This window comes from Pelodiscus sinensis, chromosome 2 (assembly GCF_052426305.1).
Source record: "Pelodiscus sinensis isolate ZL-2025 chromosome 2, ASM5242630v1, whole genome shotgun sequence".
Classification (NCBI taxonomy): domain Eukaryota; kingdom Metazoa; phylum Chordata; order Testudines; family Trionychidae; genus Pelodiscus; species Pelodiscus sinensis.
This window is the reverse complement of record NC_143053.1, coordinates 74,250,911-74,264,485: the sequence shown is the minus strand read 5'-3', so window position 1 is coordinate 74,264,485 and position 13,575 is coordinate 74,250,911. Positions and strand designations below refer to the sequence as shown.

The 13,575-nt window shown below is 40.5% G+C and overlaps 1 protein-coding gene across 4 annotated transcripts in view; it reads right to left on the bottom strand.

Annotated features, from left to right (window-relative positions):
- Positions 1-3,923: 3,923 nt before the first annotated feature.
- GAREM1 (GRB2 associated regulator of MAPK1 subtype 1) overlaps positions 3,924-13,575 on the bottom strand; it is a 139,965-nt gene continuing 130,313 nt past the window's right edge. For 3 of the 4 annotated variants that reach the window (XM_075920763.2, XM_075920764.2, XM_075920761.2), the window contains 2 exons: positions 8,388-8,554; positions 3,924-5,031 (listed from right to left, as the gene is read on the bottom strand). In XM_075920763.2, coding sequence (XP_075776878.2) covers positions 4,119-5,031; positions 8,388-8,554 — 1,080 coding nt within the window. In that variant the 3' untranslated portion in view covers positions 3,924-4,118. The remainder of the gene's footprint in view (positions 5,032-8,387; positions 8,555-13,575) is intronic. The other variant, XM_075920762.2, reaches the window with a different exon arrangement.

Here is a 13,575-nt window from a genome sequence, read left to right as displayed (position 1 = left end):
CCCAAATGACAGGCACTTAGGGTTCCCACCAATACACGTCGACTTAAGTTTTTAAGTGTAGATACGTCCAAATGCCTAACATCCCTTTTGGAAATGAGTATTGCAATGCTGAGTGCAGCAAGGCATGGAGAGCCTTAAACATCTGGGCCAAAGTCACTTGGTCAAATTATGCACTTAAGCCTTCCAGTGCCTAAAAGCCCTCACTCAGGCCCACAGCTCAAGCAGGCAGCTTTCTTAAGCGATTCAGGACTAAAAAAAGTCCCTTCTTTACAGTTATATATTAGTTGACAGAATTCTAATAAAGGACTGGAAAATTAAGCCTGTGAACTGCTTTTTAGGAAAAGGAGATGGAGGAAATGTTTCACACTAATGTACTGTGCATAAAGATATCCAAGAAGTCCCAAGGCAGAACAAGACATTTCAAGGAGCACAGAAGTCTGATGGGCCTGCAATTATGTTCTCAGCTGGGAATTTGTACATGGAACCTACTTCTACAAACATATATCCCTCTGTTCTTAATGAGGGGAGGGGAGAAGATAGGTCTACATTGTAGTGTAAAAGCCCAGGGTTCGAAGTCTGGCTGAAGCCTAACTCCCCTTCTTTACATACAAACTGCATCAACCCAGAGCTCAGACCCCACAAGGTGTAAAGGTCTGAGCTTGAATCAAGCAGCCCCACTGGAGTCATTGTGCGGGACTCCACCAAAATTGCAGTGTCCTCCAGACACTCTTAGTCATCTGGACAGTCAAGTTTGGCAGACAGTCATGTTTTTCCCCACACTGCACCACAAACAGTAGGTCACCTTTAGGGAAGGGATTAGGAAGTCTGGGACACAGGAGGATTGAATTTAGGCCACCATAAAGTGGAGTGTAAGACACTGGGACCCAGGGTTTACAAACCCAGGGTCTGCCAGCTTGAGTTCTACTAACCCTAGGCTTACATTGCAGTGTAGACCTACTTTTAAGAGGCCTGATCCACTTTAGACTAGGCTGGTGCAATATTAATGCCTCAGATCTCTGCTTTCAGATTCCAATAGGTTGTCTTCAAGCAAAACAGACCAACAGGCAAGGCAGAGCACAGCTGCATGCAACCAACTGTAATCAAACAAGTCCAGTTTCTGTATGTTTTTTAAATATCCTGAGAACCATCTAAGATGCTCAAATGTTAGCAAGACTTCAACTCTCTTTGGAAGAGCAAACCTTTTCTAAGCATAACAAATATATCAAACACACAGAAATACTTTTAAATACATTTAAAGTTTGGGCCTTCCAATGTTGAATGTGTCCACTTGGATTAATTAGGGCCAAAAATAATAACTGCATCCTACACAGCCTGAAGGACAGACTAGCATTGAACTCGGGACATAAATTGAGTTTATCCAATTGATCCTTACTTGAACTTTACAAATATAATTAGTAAATGTAAACCATTGAATGAATATTTACAAACCCTAATTAACAGAGCAACAAAAAAGCAGCTTGGCAAAGTTATTGATTTATTCTATCAATCTGCTATCTAGTCAGATGTTACAATTAAAAACACACTTTAGGGCAGGAGATTTTTTGTTATTTGTTAGGGTTGTCTGGCACCCACCAAAATAGGGTCTTTATTCCCCATTGGGACTTCCGTATGCTCCTGCAACAAAAATAATAAAGCTGCCTTTTGCACTAAGACATGAGCAGAGATGTGTCCAGGTCAAAGGCTGTGTCTAGACTACATGCCTCTGTCGTCAGAGGCATGTAGATTAGACACATAGGCAAAGTCAAATGAAGCCGTGATTTAAATGATCGCGGCTTCATTTAAATTTACATGGCTGCCGCGCTGAGCCGACAGACAGCTGATCAGCTGTTTGTCTGCTCAGCGCGCTAGTCTGGACGCTCCTCTGCCGACATCAAAGCCCTTTGTCGGCAACCCCGTTATTCCTTGTGGGATGAGGTTTACCAGGGCTGCCGACAAAGGGCTTTGATGTCGAAAGGGGAGCGTCCAGACTAGCGCGCTGAGCGGACAAACAGCTGATCAGCTGTTTGTCGGCTCAGCGCGGCAGCCATGTAAATTTAAATGAAGCCGCGATCATTTAAATCACGGCTTCATTTGACTTTGCCAAAACAACAAATCTACATGGCTCCGTCGACGGAGCCATGTAGTTTAGACGTACCCAAAGGCAGCATATTGATTGTTTATAAACACCCCTTTCCCTGAGTGGATGAGAAGACAGTCAGTTTCTCAAACTTTTGTCTGCTCTCTGGGTCCACTATTCTCCTCTCAATAGCAAAAGTTCTTTTTCTGAGTGTCAAAAATATAAATATTGGAGGACATCCTCACCCCCGCTCAGGCCCTTGCACTCCAGGTGAACAAGGCAGAGAGATGTTAAGACACTAACATGGTTGGGTCTAGCCGGGTGAGAATTCCCCTAGGGCAGGAATTGAGGATAGTCACAGGCTCTTGAAGACCACCTTGCAAATCCTGGCATAAGGGTGAGCCAATGCAGGGCATGACAAGGCAGGTGGGCGTAGGCTTTACAGATCATAAGCCACCCTGCTGCTCATAAGCAGAAAGTGACAGGCTGCTGAAGGCTGCCTAAGTTACTGGTCAGGTTCATTTTGCACCCCAAACAGCCCAGAGTTGGAAAGGATGAAAAAGTTGCTGTAAGTCACTTCACCCTCCCAAGGCTTCCCGAGTTGTGTGCTGGGTGTTAGGGGTTGTCCTCAACACAAACTGCATCTGTGCTGCTGCGAGCAATGCAGCAGCATCGATTTAATGGGTCTAGTGAAGATGTGGTAAGTCGATGGGAGAGTGCTCTCCTATTGACTTAAACCACCACCACAAGAAGCAGAATCTAGGTTGACAGGAGAGTGTCTCCTATTGACATAGCATGGTGTAGACACTTCTGTACATCAGTGTAAGCTATGTCAACTTATGTAATTTACGTCAACTCCCAGCATTAGTGTTGGCAAGGCCCTAGAGAAAGAGCACAGAATCTCACCCAGTGTATTTAATCCTCTCTAAATTTCAGTGTCCATACTGCTACAGGGAGTTTGTGTGCTTTTGTACCTCAGCAATGATTTATTTCAGGGGGACTCTATACAAGGGTCAGTATCAGCCTGCACAGAGCTCATTGCAGAGTCTGGATGGGTTCATGGAATTCATCATAACAGTAAGGATGATCAAACTGATGAGAGGGACGTGGAATGTGAGATTTAACAAAAGACTCAACTTACTACATGCCACATGGGGTTCTGCCAAAGAAACATGTGAACTGAGTTGAAGTAAAACTGCCTTTCCCGTGAGAAATTGACATGACCTGGTGGTCATATTATTAAGTGACCTACTGGACAACAAAGCACCTTTTGAAATTTATGGATCATGAACTCTTAATTAGTTTATGGCAAGAGCAGAATGGTTCATAGTAGCAAACAAGTTCCCCCATGGTCAACTAGATAAGCAGGCTCTTTATTTTCAGGAACACTAAGCTTTATTTATTTCATATATATATATAAATATTTTACTCAGAAGCAGTAACATGGCAAATTTGTCTAGGTAGTCATGAAGATATTTTGGTAAAATTATCCTGCAAATATATCGTTTTAGTGGCATTTCAAAAGATGTTTTAAAACTCTTTAAAAAGTTCAAATATAATATTAAAAATGATGTTTTATATATTTCATCATATCCTTTATTAACAGTAGAAAAGGAAAAAAACTAAGACATGGCATGTTGCCAATAATCTGAACAGAAATAACCTTAGAAGAAATGTTTTTGTTTGTTTGTTTGGCTGTTAACACAAACTGGATTTGTGTGTGATTTTTCAGATTAATTGTTCAGTAATAAATACCATGTCTTGACAGACTACATGAGTAAAAATGAATTCTCTTAATGTCCAGTTTTTAGCAGCTGCTGAATGTTCAGTGATGCACAAGGCACACTTCTATGGGTTCTCTACATTTTTATTGACATAAAAATCTTGTCACCACATTAAAACTTTATCTGCATAGTAAGAATTTCTTCCACTATTATTTACAGAAAGGGCTTTTAGTGCAAAAACAGGAAATGACGTACTAGCCCCAGCACTTCTAGCACATCTCTCACATACGTTTGCTAAACACCAGAGAATCACTGGACTACATCTTCGGCCGCCAGCCATTAATGAATTGCAGTATTTTCTTAACCTGCAACTTGCTTAGCTTAAAGTCCTCAGAAAGGATCTCTTCTGTAAGCTGAACCAGTAAATTGCCATCAATCTTCTCTGTAACAAAGAATGATATGACATCTTCTGATAAACCAATAAACCTCAGAGATTTTGACACTTCCTCTATTGAAAGCCCAGAAAGGTCTGTGGGTGGTTGCCAAGGAGAGCCATCACCACAAGACCTTGGTGCTAACTGAAGGTGTAGGGGGGATGAAAAAGGATAAGAAACAGAGAAAATGTCCTGCATGCCCTTTTTAACAGGAAATTGATCTTCTGAGAGGTCTGGCGAACCAGTCTGAGATTCTTCCTCAGCACCATCTATTTTCAGAGGCAAAGGACATGTATTTAGAACGGTCTTCTCATCATTGGATTTTGGTGCACGAGGAGGTAAGGCAGGGCATGAATGACTCTGCTTTGCGTTGCTGCCTGCTAGATTTTTCTCATCAGTACATTCTAAAGAGTAGCTTGCTGACTTTGGACAACTGGAGAAGGTGCTGCTGAACTCTGCTGTTGCCAACTGAGCATACCCAGCAGGGAGTTCACACCCATCAAAGTCAAAAGAAAAAGGAGCTGGACAGTTTCTCTTTGGTGTGCCTGGAGTCTTCTGCCTGGGATAACTATAACTTCTGCTTGGATCCAGCAGAAAATTGTTCTTATTTGAGCCCTCAGCAGCTACAGAAAAATGGTTTGGCCAGGACAACCTAGAAGGCAGAGTTTCAGCAGATGGGCTTCCAAAAGTTATCTTGCTGTCAGGCTCTTTTGATTCAGTTTTCATCATGTTGCAAGGGTAACAAGAAATAGGGACAGTCTCAGTTGGATTTGTTGTATCACCTTCTATGATACTGCTAAAAAACAAAACAAAAAAGATAGTTAATATGAAGACATGTTAGTATTTAAGCTATGTTGATATTTAGCCTTATAAACCAGGAGATGGGAATTACAGAAAGTAAGAACCAAGCCAGAAGAACTTTTAACATCTGAAAAGGTTCATAGAAGTTTATTATTTTGTTAGCCGTTGTGCACATTTGCATGTCTTGGCACTAGCCTAAATGAGAGATGCCCAAGTACACAAGCATATCATTAGAAAGGCATCTGGCCTGGTTCTTCCAATTCAAGTGAAAGGAAGAAACACCAGAAGACTTGCAAGAAACTACATATTATATCTCAAATATCATCTATTCTGCTGCACCCCAATCTAGCTTCTTATACCAAACACCATGGTATTGGAGCACTTCTACAAGCTTACACAGCATCTTCTAATACTGTATTTTATTATTAACAGTAAATATTCCTATTTACTAATGGTCCCAATCAGAACTGGAATCCCACTGTAGTGGGCAAATAATCCAAGCCTTGAAACATTTAAAATTGCTACAATACTCTGCCAGACAGGATCAGTGCTTTATGTCAGGGCAACAATACAGATCAAGTAAAACAACAGCAATAATGAAAGTTTGCTGTCATATAAAATCCATTTAAATTTGCAGGTGCCTCTTCCTTTCAAGTGCACTCAAGAAAGCATAGTCCTAACTGGTAAATTAAATTCAAGATCAGATAATTTATATCCAAGAGTGCTGGAAGGATTTAAGAACTGAGCAGTGCAGTTGCGAAATAAACTATGTAATCTCCTATTAAAATCAGGCATATAATAGAGGACAGCACAGTAGCAAATGTTTTAGCTCCCTTCCCCCCCCCCCCCCCCCGTTAAAGATGTTTGGGGGTAGTCCTAGGAATGACAGACCAGTAAGTCATCTTTTAGTAACAGGGACACTGGAAAGTTAAAATGAACAGGATTATTTACAAAATACCTACATGTACAGTAGACAAACAAGCACAGAAGTGAAAAGAGTTATCTGAATCTTTCATATATATAACTAGGTTTTAAAGGACTGGATTTTTATCAGTAAATGCCCATTTTCCCCATATATACCCAGATGAAAAAATGTTCCATCAATAATAATCAAAATTAATGGATAATTAAGAAAAATGCTACTTGAGAAGTTTAAGGCTATTTCCTTTACATGATGTTGACTATTTGTCTTGTAATGGTTATAAATAAGGCCCTACTTGAACTGCTGGAAGATCTTCAATCATGGCTGAATTGCAGACAAAACATGGCAAATAGTGGAAAAGTGATAACAGACAATGTCAATTTGGAAAAGTCAGAGAAGATGTATCTGTCTAAGAAAAAATTTCTGGAACGATATTACACTCAAGTATTATGCTTTATCTGCTAATGTTTTTAATACCAGATATTTTGCTGTCATCATATTATATTCATTAAAAAAAAGTGACTGGCACAACCTAAAATTCAGAAAACTAAAAGTCTCAACACAATTGCTGTAGAAAGGAAAAGTCAGGCAGTATAAAGATTGGGACAGAAAACAGCAAAAATACGATGGCATTTTATAAAGGTATTGTGTGCTAAGACAGAGTGGAGAAAATGGCTGCAGAGAGCCAGCTCTGCTCACTGATTTAGGATCATGCCTCCCTCGCACACATTATAGCTGCACAGAGGTAGCATTAACTTACACCATTGGAGGATCAGGCACAGCGGAAATCCTCCTCAGTGTTCCTCCTCTCTTCTCCCTATTCTGCCTCTGACCCCCTTCACCACCTCTTCTCTGTGCACTAGATGTAAGGGGGTGGGCAGCTAATATAGGTGGCAGGTTTACGACAGGAGAGAGCACCCCTGTACTTCAGGGTCATTTTCCACTGTTCATCTCCTGCTGTTTTAAGAGCATTTAGTGCCACTTAGGCTATGCAAAGTGGTCTCAGCAGACAAGGGGCTGATAGCTATTCCGGACCCCCGAGCAAGATGCTGGGGGGCCCAACTCTATGAACCCCGGAGGGGCAAGGCCTCTGGAGGAAAGGGCGGGGCTGAGGCAGCCAGCCCTCAACACCACTCTGACTGTGGCACCTCCCCCCGCTCCCCCAGCCCTCAGCACTGCTTGCAGCATGCTGTATGGCGCTCCAGCGGCAATTTAAATGGCCCAGGGGTTCTGGCCAATGCTGTTGCAACTGTCACCCTGGGCCTTTTTGAATTACCAGGCCCTGTACCAGTTGCCTTCTTTACGCCCCAGTTTCTCCCTGCTCCTGCCCCGTCAGCAGGCCTGTCAGCAGAAGAGAGAATCCAGCTCAAGGCCAGTCTAGGTTAGAGGGATAGTTAGTAAGAGAGCACGACAGGGGTGTACAAAATGCACACGACAGGGGAAGTGGATTCCTTACTTCTTTTTACTTTCTGCCACGATACAAGAACAAGGGACTATCTAATGACCTTTTAAAAAATGGAAATAAATTCACTGAAGATGTTTATTAATACCCTTTCCTACCCACAACAAACAACCCAGTTGGAACTCAGTGCCACAGGGCTTAAAGGGGTCCAGGATGAGATCTTTAGATGTGTATATGAACAGTGAGAACATTCAGTTGTTAGATCTGTTTTTTGAAATGGGTACATCCATCTTCATGCTTAATGGCATATACTGACTTCTAACAAGGGAAGTCCAGGAGAACAACTATGGGCTATTCATAATTTGCCTGCTGCATGGTTCCCAACACTGGGACCACACCACTAGTCTGAATTAGCAAGGTAATTTCAACATAAATTAACTTCACAATTTACTACCTGAACCTTAATAAATATACTTCCATAAAAATGTTCAAGAGCAATGTACAAAACAAGAGTGATGATAAAAATTTTGCTAGGATATTAAAATTAATTTTTTCACAGAGTAAAGGTTGCACATACAAGCTACATGTAGCATTCTCGGGCTTGCATTTTTAAGCCACAAAGTCTTAACATTCTCTTCAAAGGCTGTGTTTTCAATTGAGCATTATATAGAATTTTATGTGATTGCCCTAGAAACTTAGGACAGATTCTCTATCTTGTGCCTTGCATACCTCTGATAATGTATGCAATAATTAAGAAATAATTTTCACTTACTGCAAAATAAACTAAGTTTCAGCTTATATAAGTTTGCTTTCCTTTGAATATTTAAAAAAGAGCTACTTTGCCAAGTTAATCCTTAACACAAAGCTGTGACACCAACATGCATCATATATTGACAGGAAAACGTTAAAAAAATGGTCATAATAGTTTCAAAATAGTCTGCCAGAACAGTTAAAAATATCAACGTTCATAGACAAACCATGGTAACTATAGAGGGATGTATTTTAATTTAAAAGCTCAAACACATACATGTTGTGCAGTCCTGAAGAATAGTAGGACAGAGTAGGACTCGGAGAGCGAGTCTGCTGCCGGGCTGGTTTGCTTGTGCGAGGAGGAATGGAAGGACTGGTGGACAAGGGCTTTGAACTTCGAGGTGGAACAGGTGGAGCATTGAGGAGCCTGCATTCCTCTCTTACCTATATTAGAAAAGAACATTTAGCAAATAGCTTAAGAATCCTGGCAACACCATTCTGCGACAGATGGAACCTGTAAGTTCAGGTTTGTACCTTGGAAGGAAATAAAAAGGAAGGAAGGAGAAGAAAACATTAGCGGTAAATAATACATCATTGCCAAACAGAAGATCTCTGCCTTACGGAGACAATTATTTACATGAGGTTTGCAGCCAGGTCTTATTACTGGTGTATGTTTTCAGGCTCTTATTTCCCTAGTTTTATATTTGTTCATTCAAGAGGAGCTAAGACTGAAATGTATTTAAAGGAAACTTTTAAGTAGCGTAGAAGTTTAGTCTGAATATTTCAGGTATTGAGTGTACTGCAGGTTAATGAGTCATTGAAATAATCTGTTTGCTAACACAGTTTAGTTACTTGTAATGTTCCTTCCTAAGATGGGAAGTGAAAATATTTAAATAGGGTTTAATGCTTTAGGACAGTTTATGATTAATACTGAGAAGGCCACCATATCCTGGGCTAATTCCCACCTTCTATCACTCATGATACTATATATATTTTTGTTAGTCTCTGCCACAGGACTACTCATTTTTTTAAGTCACAGACTAATACGGCTACCCCTCAGACATTTCTGCTACTGTATGTCCTACATACCATAGGATGCATTTGATTAACACTCCAGAGCAGATGTATTAGCACTATGGAACTGAAACACGCTAGTTAGGATATCTGACACTTGATTTTGGTTGCCATTTTCACTTTTTGCAGCTTTCTCTTGCATTTTTGATTTAGTGGTCTTCATGGAAAATATGCAGAAGTTTTTTTGCCAGCCAGCAGAGGGCGCATAGTAATCAATTGTGCCTTCCTTGCTATCCTTAACCACTAAAGTACAAAAACTTAAAAAACAAAGAATAGTCTAGTACAGTGTTTCTCAACCTTTTTTTTTTAAATAAAGTACCCCTTTAAAAAAGTACCCCCCCATACCTACAGTTTGCAGACACACAACATTTTTTCTACCATTGCAACACATTTGTTTAAATAACAATCGTAGCCGGGTGGGCGATGAAATTTTTGGGTGCAAAAAGTACAAAACTTAAAATAAAAATTCAGTTTTCTCCAAATTTCAGTTGTGTTGATGTACCCCCCCAGACTTCTCTCAAGTACCCCTAAGGGTACTTGTAACCACAGGTTGAGAAACACTGGTCTAGTAGCACCTTAAAGACTAACAAAACATGTAGATGGTATCATGAGCTTTCGTGGGCACAACCCACTTCTTCAGATGACCTCATGATACCATCTGCATGTTTTGTTAGTCTTTAAAGTGCTACTAGATTATTCGTTGCTTTTTAAGTTTTTCTAGTTACAGACTAACTCGGCTACCCTCTGAAGCCACTAAAATACAAACACCCTGGTTGACCTAATACTAGGTCTGCCTGATAACTAATATACCCTTCTTCTCAGTCTTCACTGATTCCGCCCAATGGGCGTTTAGGTTTATAATAATAAAATAATAATAATAATACATGTCATTACAGATATATTATAGTTTGGGTCTAACAGAGAGTTCTTGATTTTAGTTTTACCAAAATCCAGATGTATTTTAGAAGCCAAGCATTGAGAGAACCTATGTAACCCCTAAAAGTGACTCATCACACTATATTATATGTACATTTACAAATGGACATAAATATTTTTTCTTCTATTTGTGGTGTCAAGTGAAAATGGACTCAAGCTCCCAAGCTCAAAAAGGGAGTTGGAAATAGCTAAAGACTCAGTGTTTGGGACCAAGGGAAGAGGGGAGAGAAAGAGAGAGAGAATTCAGAGAGTAAGATCACCACCACTTATGTAACACAAATGGACTAAAGTATGAGGGAGAGAGCCTGATAAAATACAAACTCATCCTGTTAAGGTGGATTTCAAGCAAAAGAAATATTTGTTACTCGTACATATTTGTAATGACTCCTACTACAGGTAATATTTGGCCCTTCATATACTGTATCCAGTTTATTTTAAATATGTAACTGAGCAAAGGAAATTCTCCTTTTAGATAGACACTGGATTTCTAAGTTTAGGAACACTGCTGAACTTACAGCAACACTGTAACATGCAATTAGCGTTTAAAGTGATTTAATTTATTTTAAAAAAAGGAAACTTGCAATTTACTTTAGTGTTTCCGCAAATGCAGCAACCCTTTTAATACTTATGTAAAAAAGGAAATCAGGGACGGGGACATTTCAGTACATTCCTTTCTCAATTCAGGGAAAGTTAAAAATCACAGGAAATGCCCAATAGCATGAAATGCTGAAATAAATCTGACTAAGGACTCTTGCTCTCTCTAAAAAGTTGGAATCAATTTTACTTACATTTGTTATTGAATTGAGGCATAAAACTCTTCAACCATTTTAGTGCTGTTCCCCCCAAGAATGCCTAGGGACTTCAAAAAACGAAGTCAGACTAAGCAACATTAATATGGCATACTATGGAACGTGCCTTTGGGGTCAGGGACAGGACATTCAGTGCAGTTCATTGTACATACGGAGCAGTTGAGGTTACAAAATTTTTTACTTGAAAGAGCGTGAGAGATTGGCACAATGAAATACGCTTAATACAGGTCACCTACATCATCCTATGTCTAATTCAGGTTAAGGCCACAAACAATAGTAGTTTGCAGTCTCAACTTGTTCACATCACAGGACCACCATAAAATACCTGGGCTCAGCTTCCATAAAACTTAGCACAGTAAGAAGTTGGGACTGAAAGTTACAGGTTAGACTGATCAGAACTTGGGGGAAAACTTTCACTAGGTCCGGCTCAAATTTCATGAGCATTAAAACGGATTAGGGATGTGAACATGTACCCATGTACCCAGTTTACCAATTACTCTAGGCTCATTGGTTAACCTTCATGGTTACACGCAGCCCCCTCTTGCCTCTGTATCATCTGCATCATACTTTGAAGAACAACAGTTATAGGTAGGTAACCACTTTTTATTCTCTCATTTCTTTTAACTACTGGTCAACAGAACTGGTCAAATTAGCTAGTTGCATGTGTTTGCTTTGCTAGGGCTAGACAAAATAGCTTGTTTATAATCAGTTCTCAAAAGTCCTCAGGAATCCCATACTTCATTATTTCAGACCTGCCACACTCATACTCCAGACCAGCGGTTTCCAACCTTTTCCAGATGGGGACCCATTTTGATAATTCAGGAAGAGTTGGTGACCCAGGGCAATTCAAAAAATGTGTGAATGGCTCCTTAAGAGCCTCCTGGGGAGATACCTGGCGACTCTTTGGAAATGTAATAGCGACCCATATTTGGGTCCCGACCCATAGGTTGGGAAAGCCTACCCCAGACCTTATGCTGCAGAGAATTAGGAATCCATGATGATTCCTGATTAAGAGTCGTCCCCTCCCTTCAGCCTCAATACCTGAATTGCCCACCTGCAGCACAATCTTTTACACTGGACACCTGGCTGCATGCAGAACAGATACTCTACCCTACCTTTTTAAAAAGTCACAGTGTAAGCTCGTCTTGCACTGAACTCCATGCTGACAGCTCTCTGTGCCTGTACGGAGCCTTATGGCCTATAAAGGAGATCCACCCACACGGCGGATGGCAGAATTGGACGTATGTCAAGCTGTGTTCCTGAGGCTCAAACCTGAGGGCACACTTAAGAAGCTGGGTGTCATGATTATGAGGGTTAGCCAGCAGGCTGGGGATTAAGGGGTTAACTACACCTAGCCAGGTGGAGTGACCAATAGGAATGTAGGTGGGACTTTTCAAACTGGGACAAAGGAATTTGGGTTTTTTCTTTTCTCCTTTTTGTCTCTCTGGGAGTTCTCTGCAGCTACAGAGAGGGACAAGCATGTCTCTCTCTCTCCAAGACACCATTCTTCATTTTCTGTAAGTAGGGTAAAGTTTAGGTAGTTTCGTTAGGTTTTATTGTTTTATGGATTGGGTATGGGATCTGAGATCTGGCACTGCTTAAAAGATGTTTTGGCTTTTCTTTGTAACTAAGTTCTAGGCCCATGGAGTTTCTCCATGAGTATATTTTACCACCTCCCTATCTAGTCATTATGTTTGCAACAGGAATATTGTTGTAATAATAAAAGTTCTTTCTTTTCTTTTTATTAACCTGGCAGTGGTTAATTGTGTGCCTTGATTTTTATTTTAGGGGTAAGATTTCCCAAATGATCTTTCCCCTGATTTCTTTATCAACATTTGGGTGGTGACAGTGGAAGTTTTATTCCCAAGATCTAGGTTTTTAAGATTTTGGGGGGAGTTTGATACCAAAGCCTGGTAGATAAGACTTTGGGGTACACTTGCTGGCCCCCACTTCTGCATTTATCATGCCAGAGTGGGGAAGGAGCCATGACACTGGGCACAAACTGCAAACTGGCCAAGAGTTCTTATACTTCAATTTCACCAATCACATGTCCAGTGTAAACTCCTCAGGCAATGACCGTAGCAACTTAACCATGGAGTCATAATCAGTCACCTTGGATACTCCTGTCTAGCTTGTCACCTGGGCAATCTGACTCTGTGATAGATGGTCCCTTACACCAAAAAAAAATCACAACAGTATTCATTTTACTCCCAGTCCCAAAGGACTAGTCACTTATCCCAGGTCAACTGTGCCCTAGATCTCACATCAAAAGATATTCCTTGCGGCCAATCCTATAATATATTACCTAAACCTTTATTAACTAGGAAAAGGAATAGGAGTTATTTACAGGGGTTATAGCAGGGAAACATATATGAGTTACAGTCTCAAGTTTCAAAAGGTAACAGAATTTTCTTTGATAAACCATTTTCTAATATGTCCGTTAGTGCTAGCTCGGGCTAAATCCTGGAGATCTTTTGCCTCGAAAGCCTCGCCCTCCCCAGTGTCCAAACAGCATAGAGATTTAATTTCTTTTTGTTATGGGTTTTGTTTGATTCCCTTGATATGAGCTGTAGTTTGGTTGATGGAAGCAATTGACTGTGCACATTTCCTCTTCATGGTGGGAGGATTGCAATCAAGGAAGTCTTT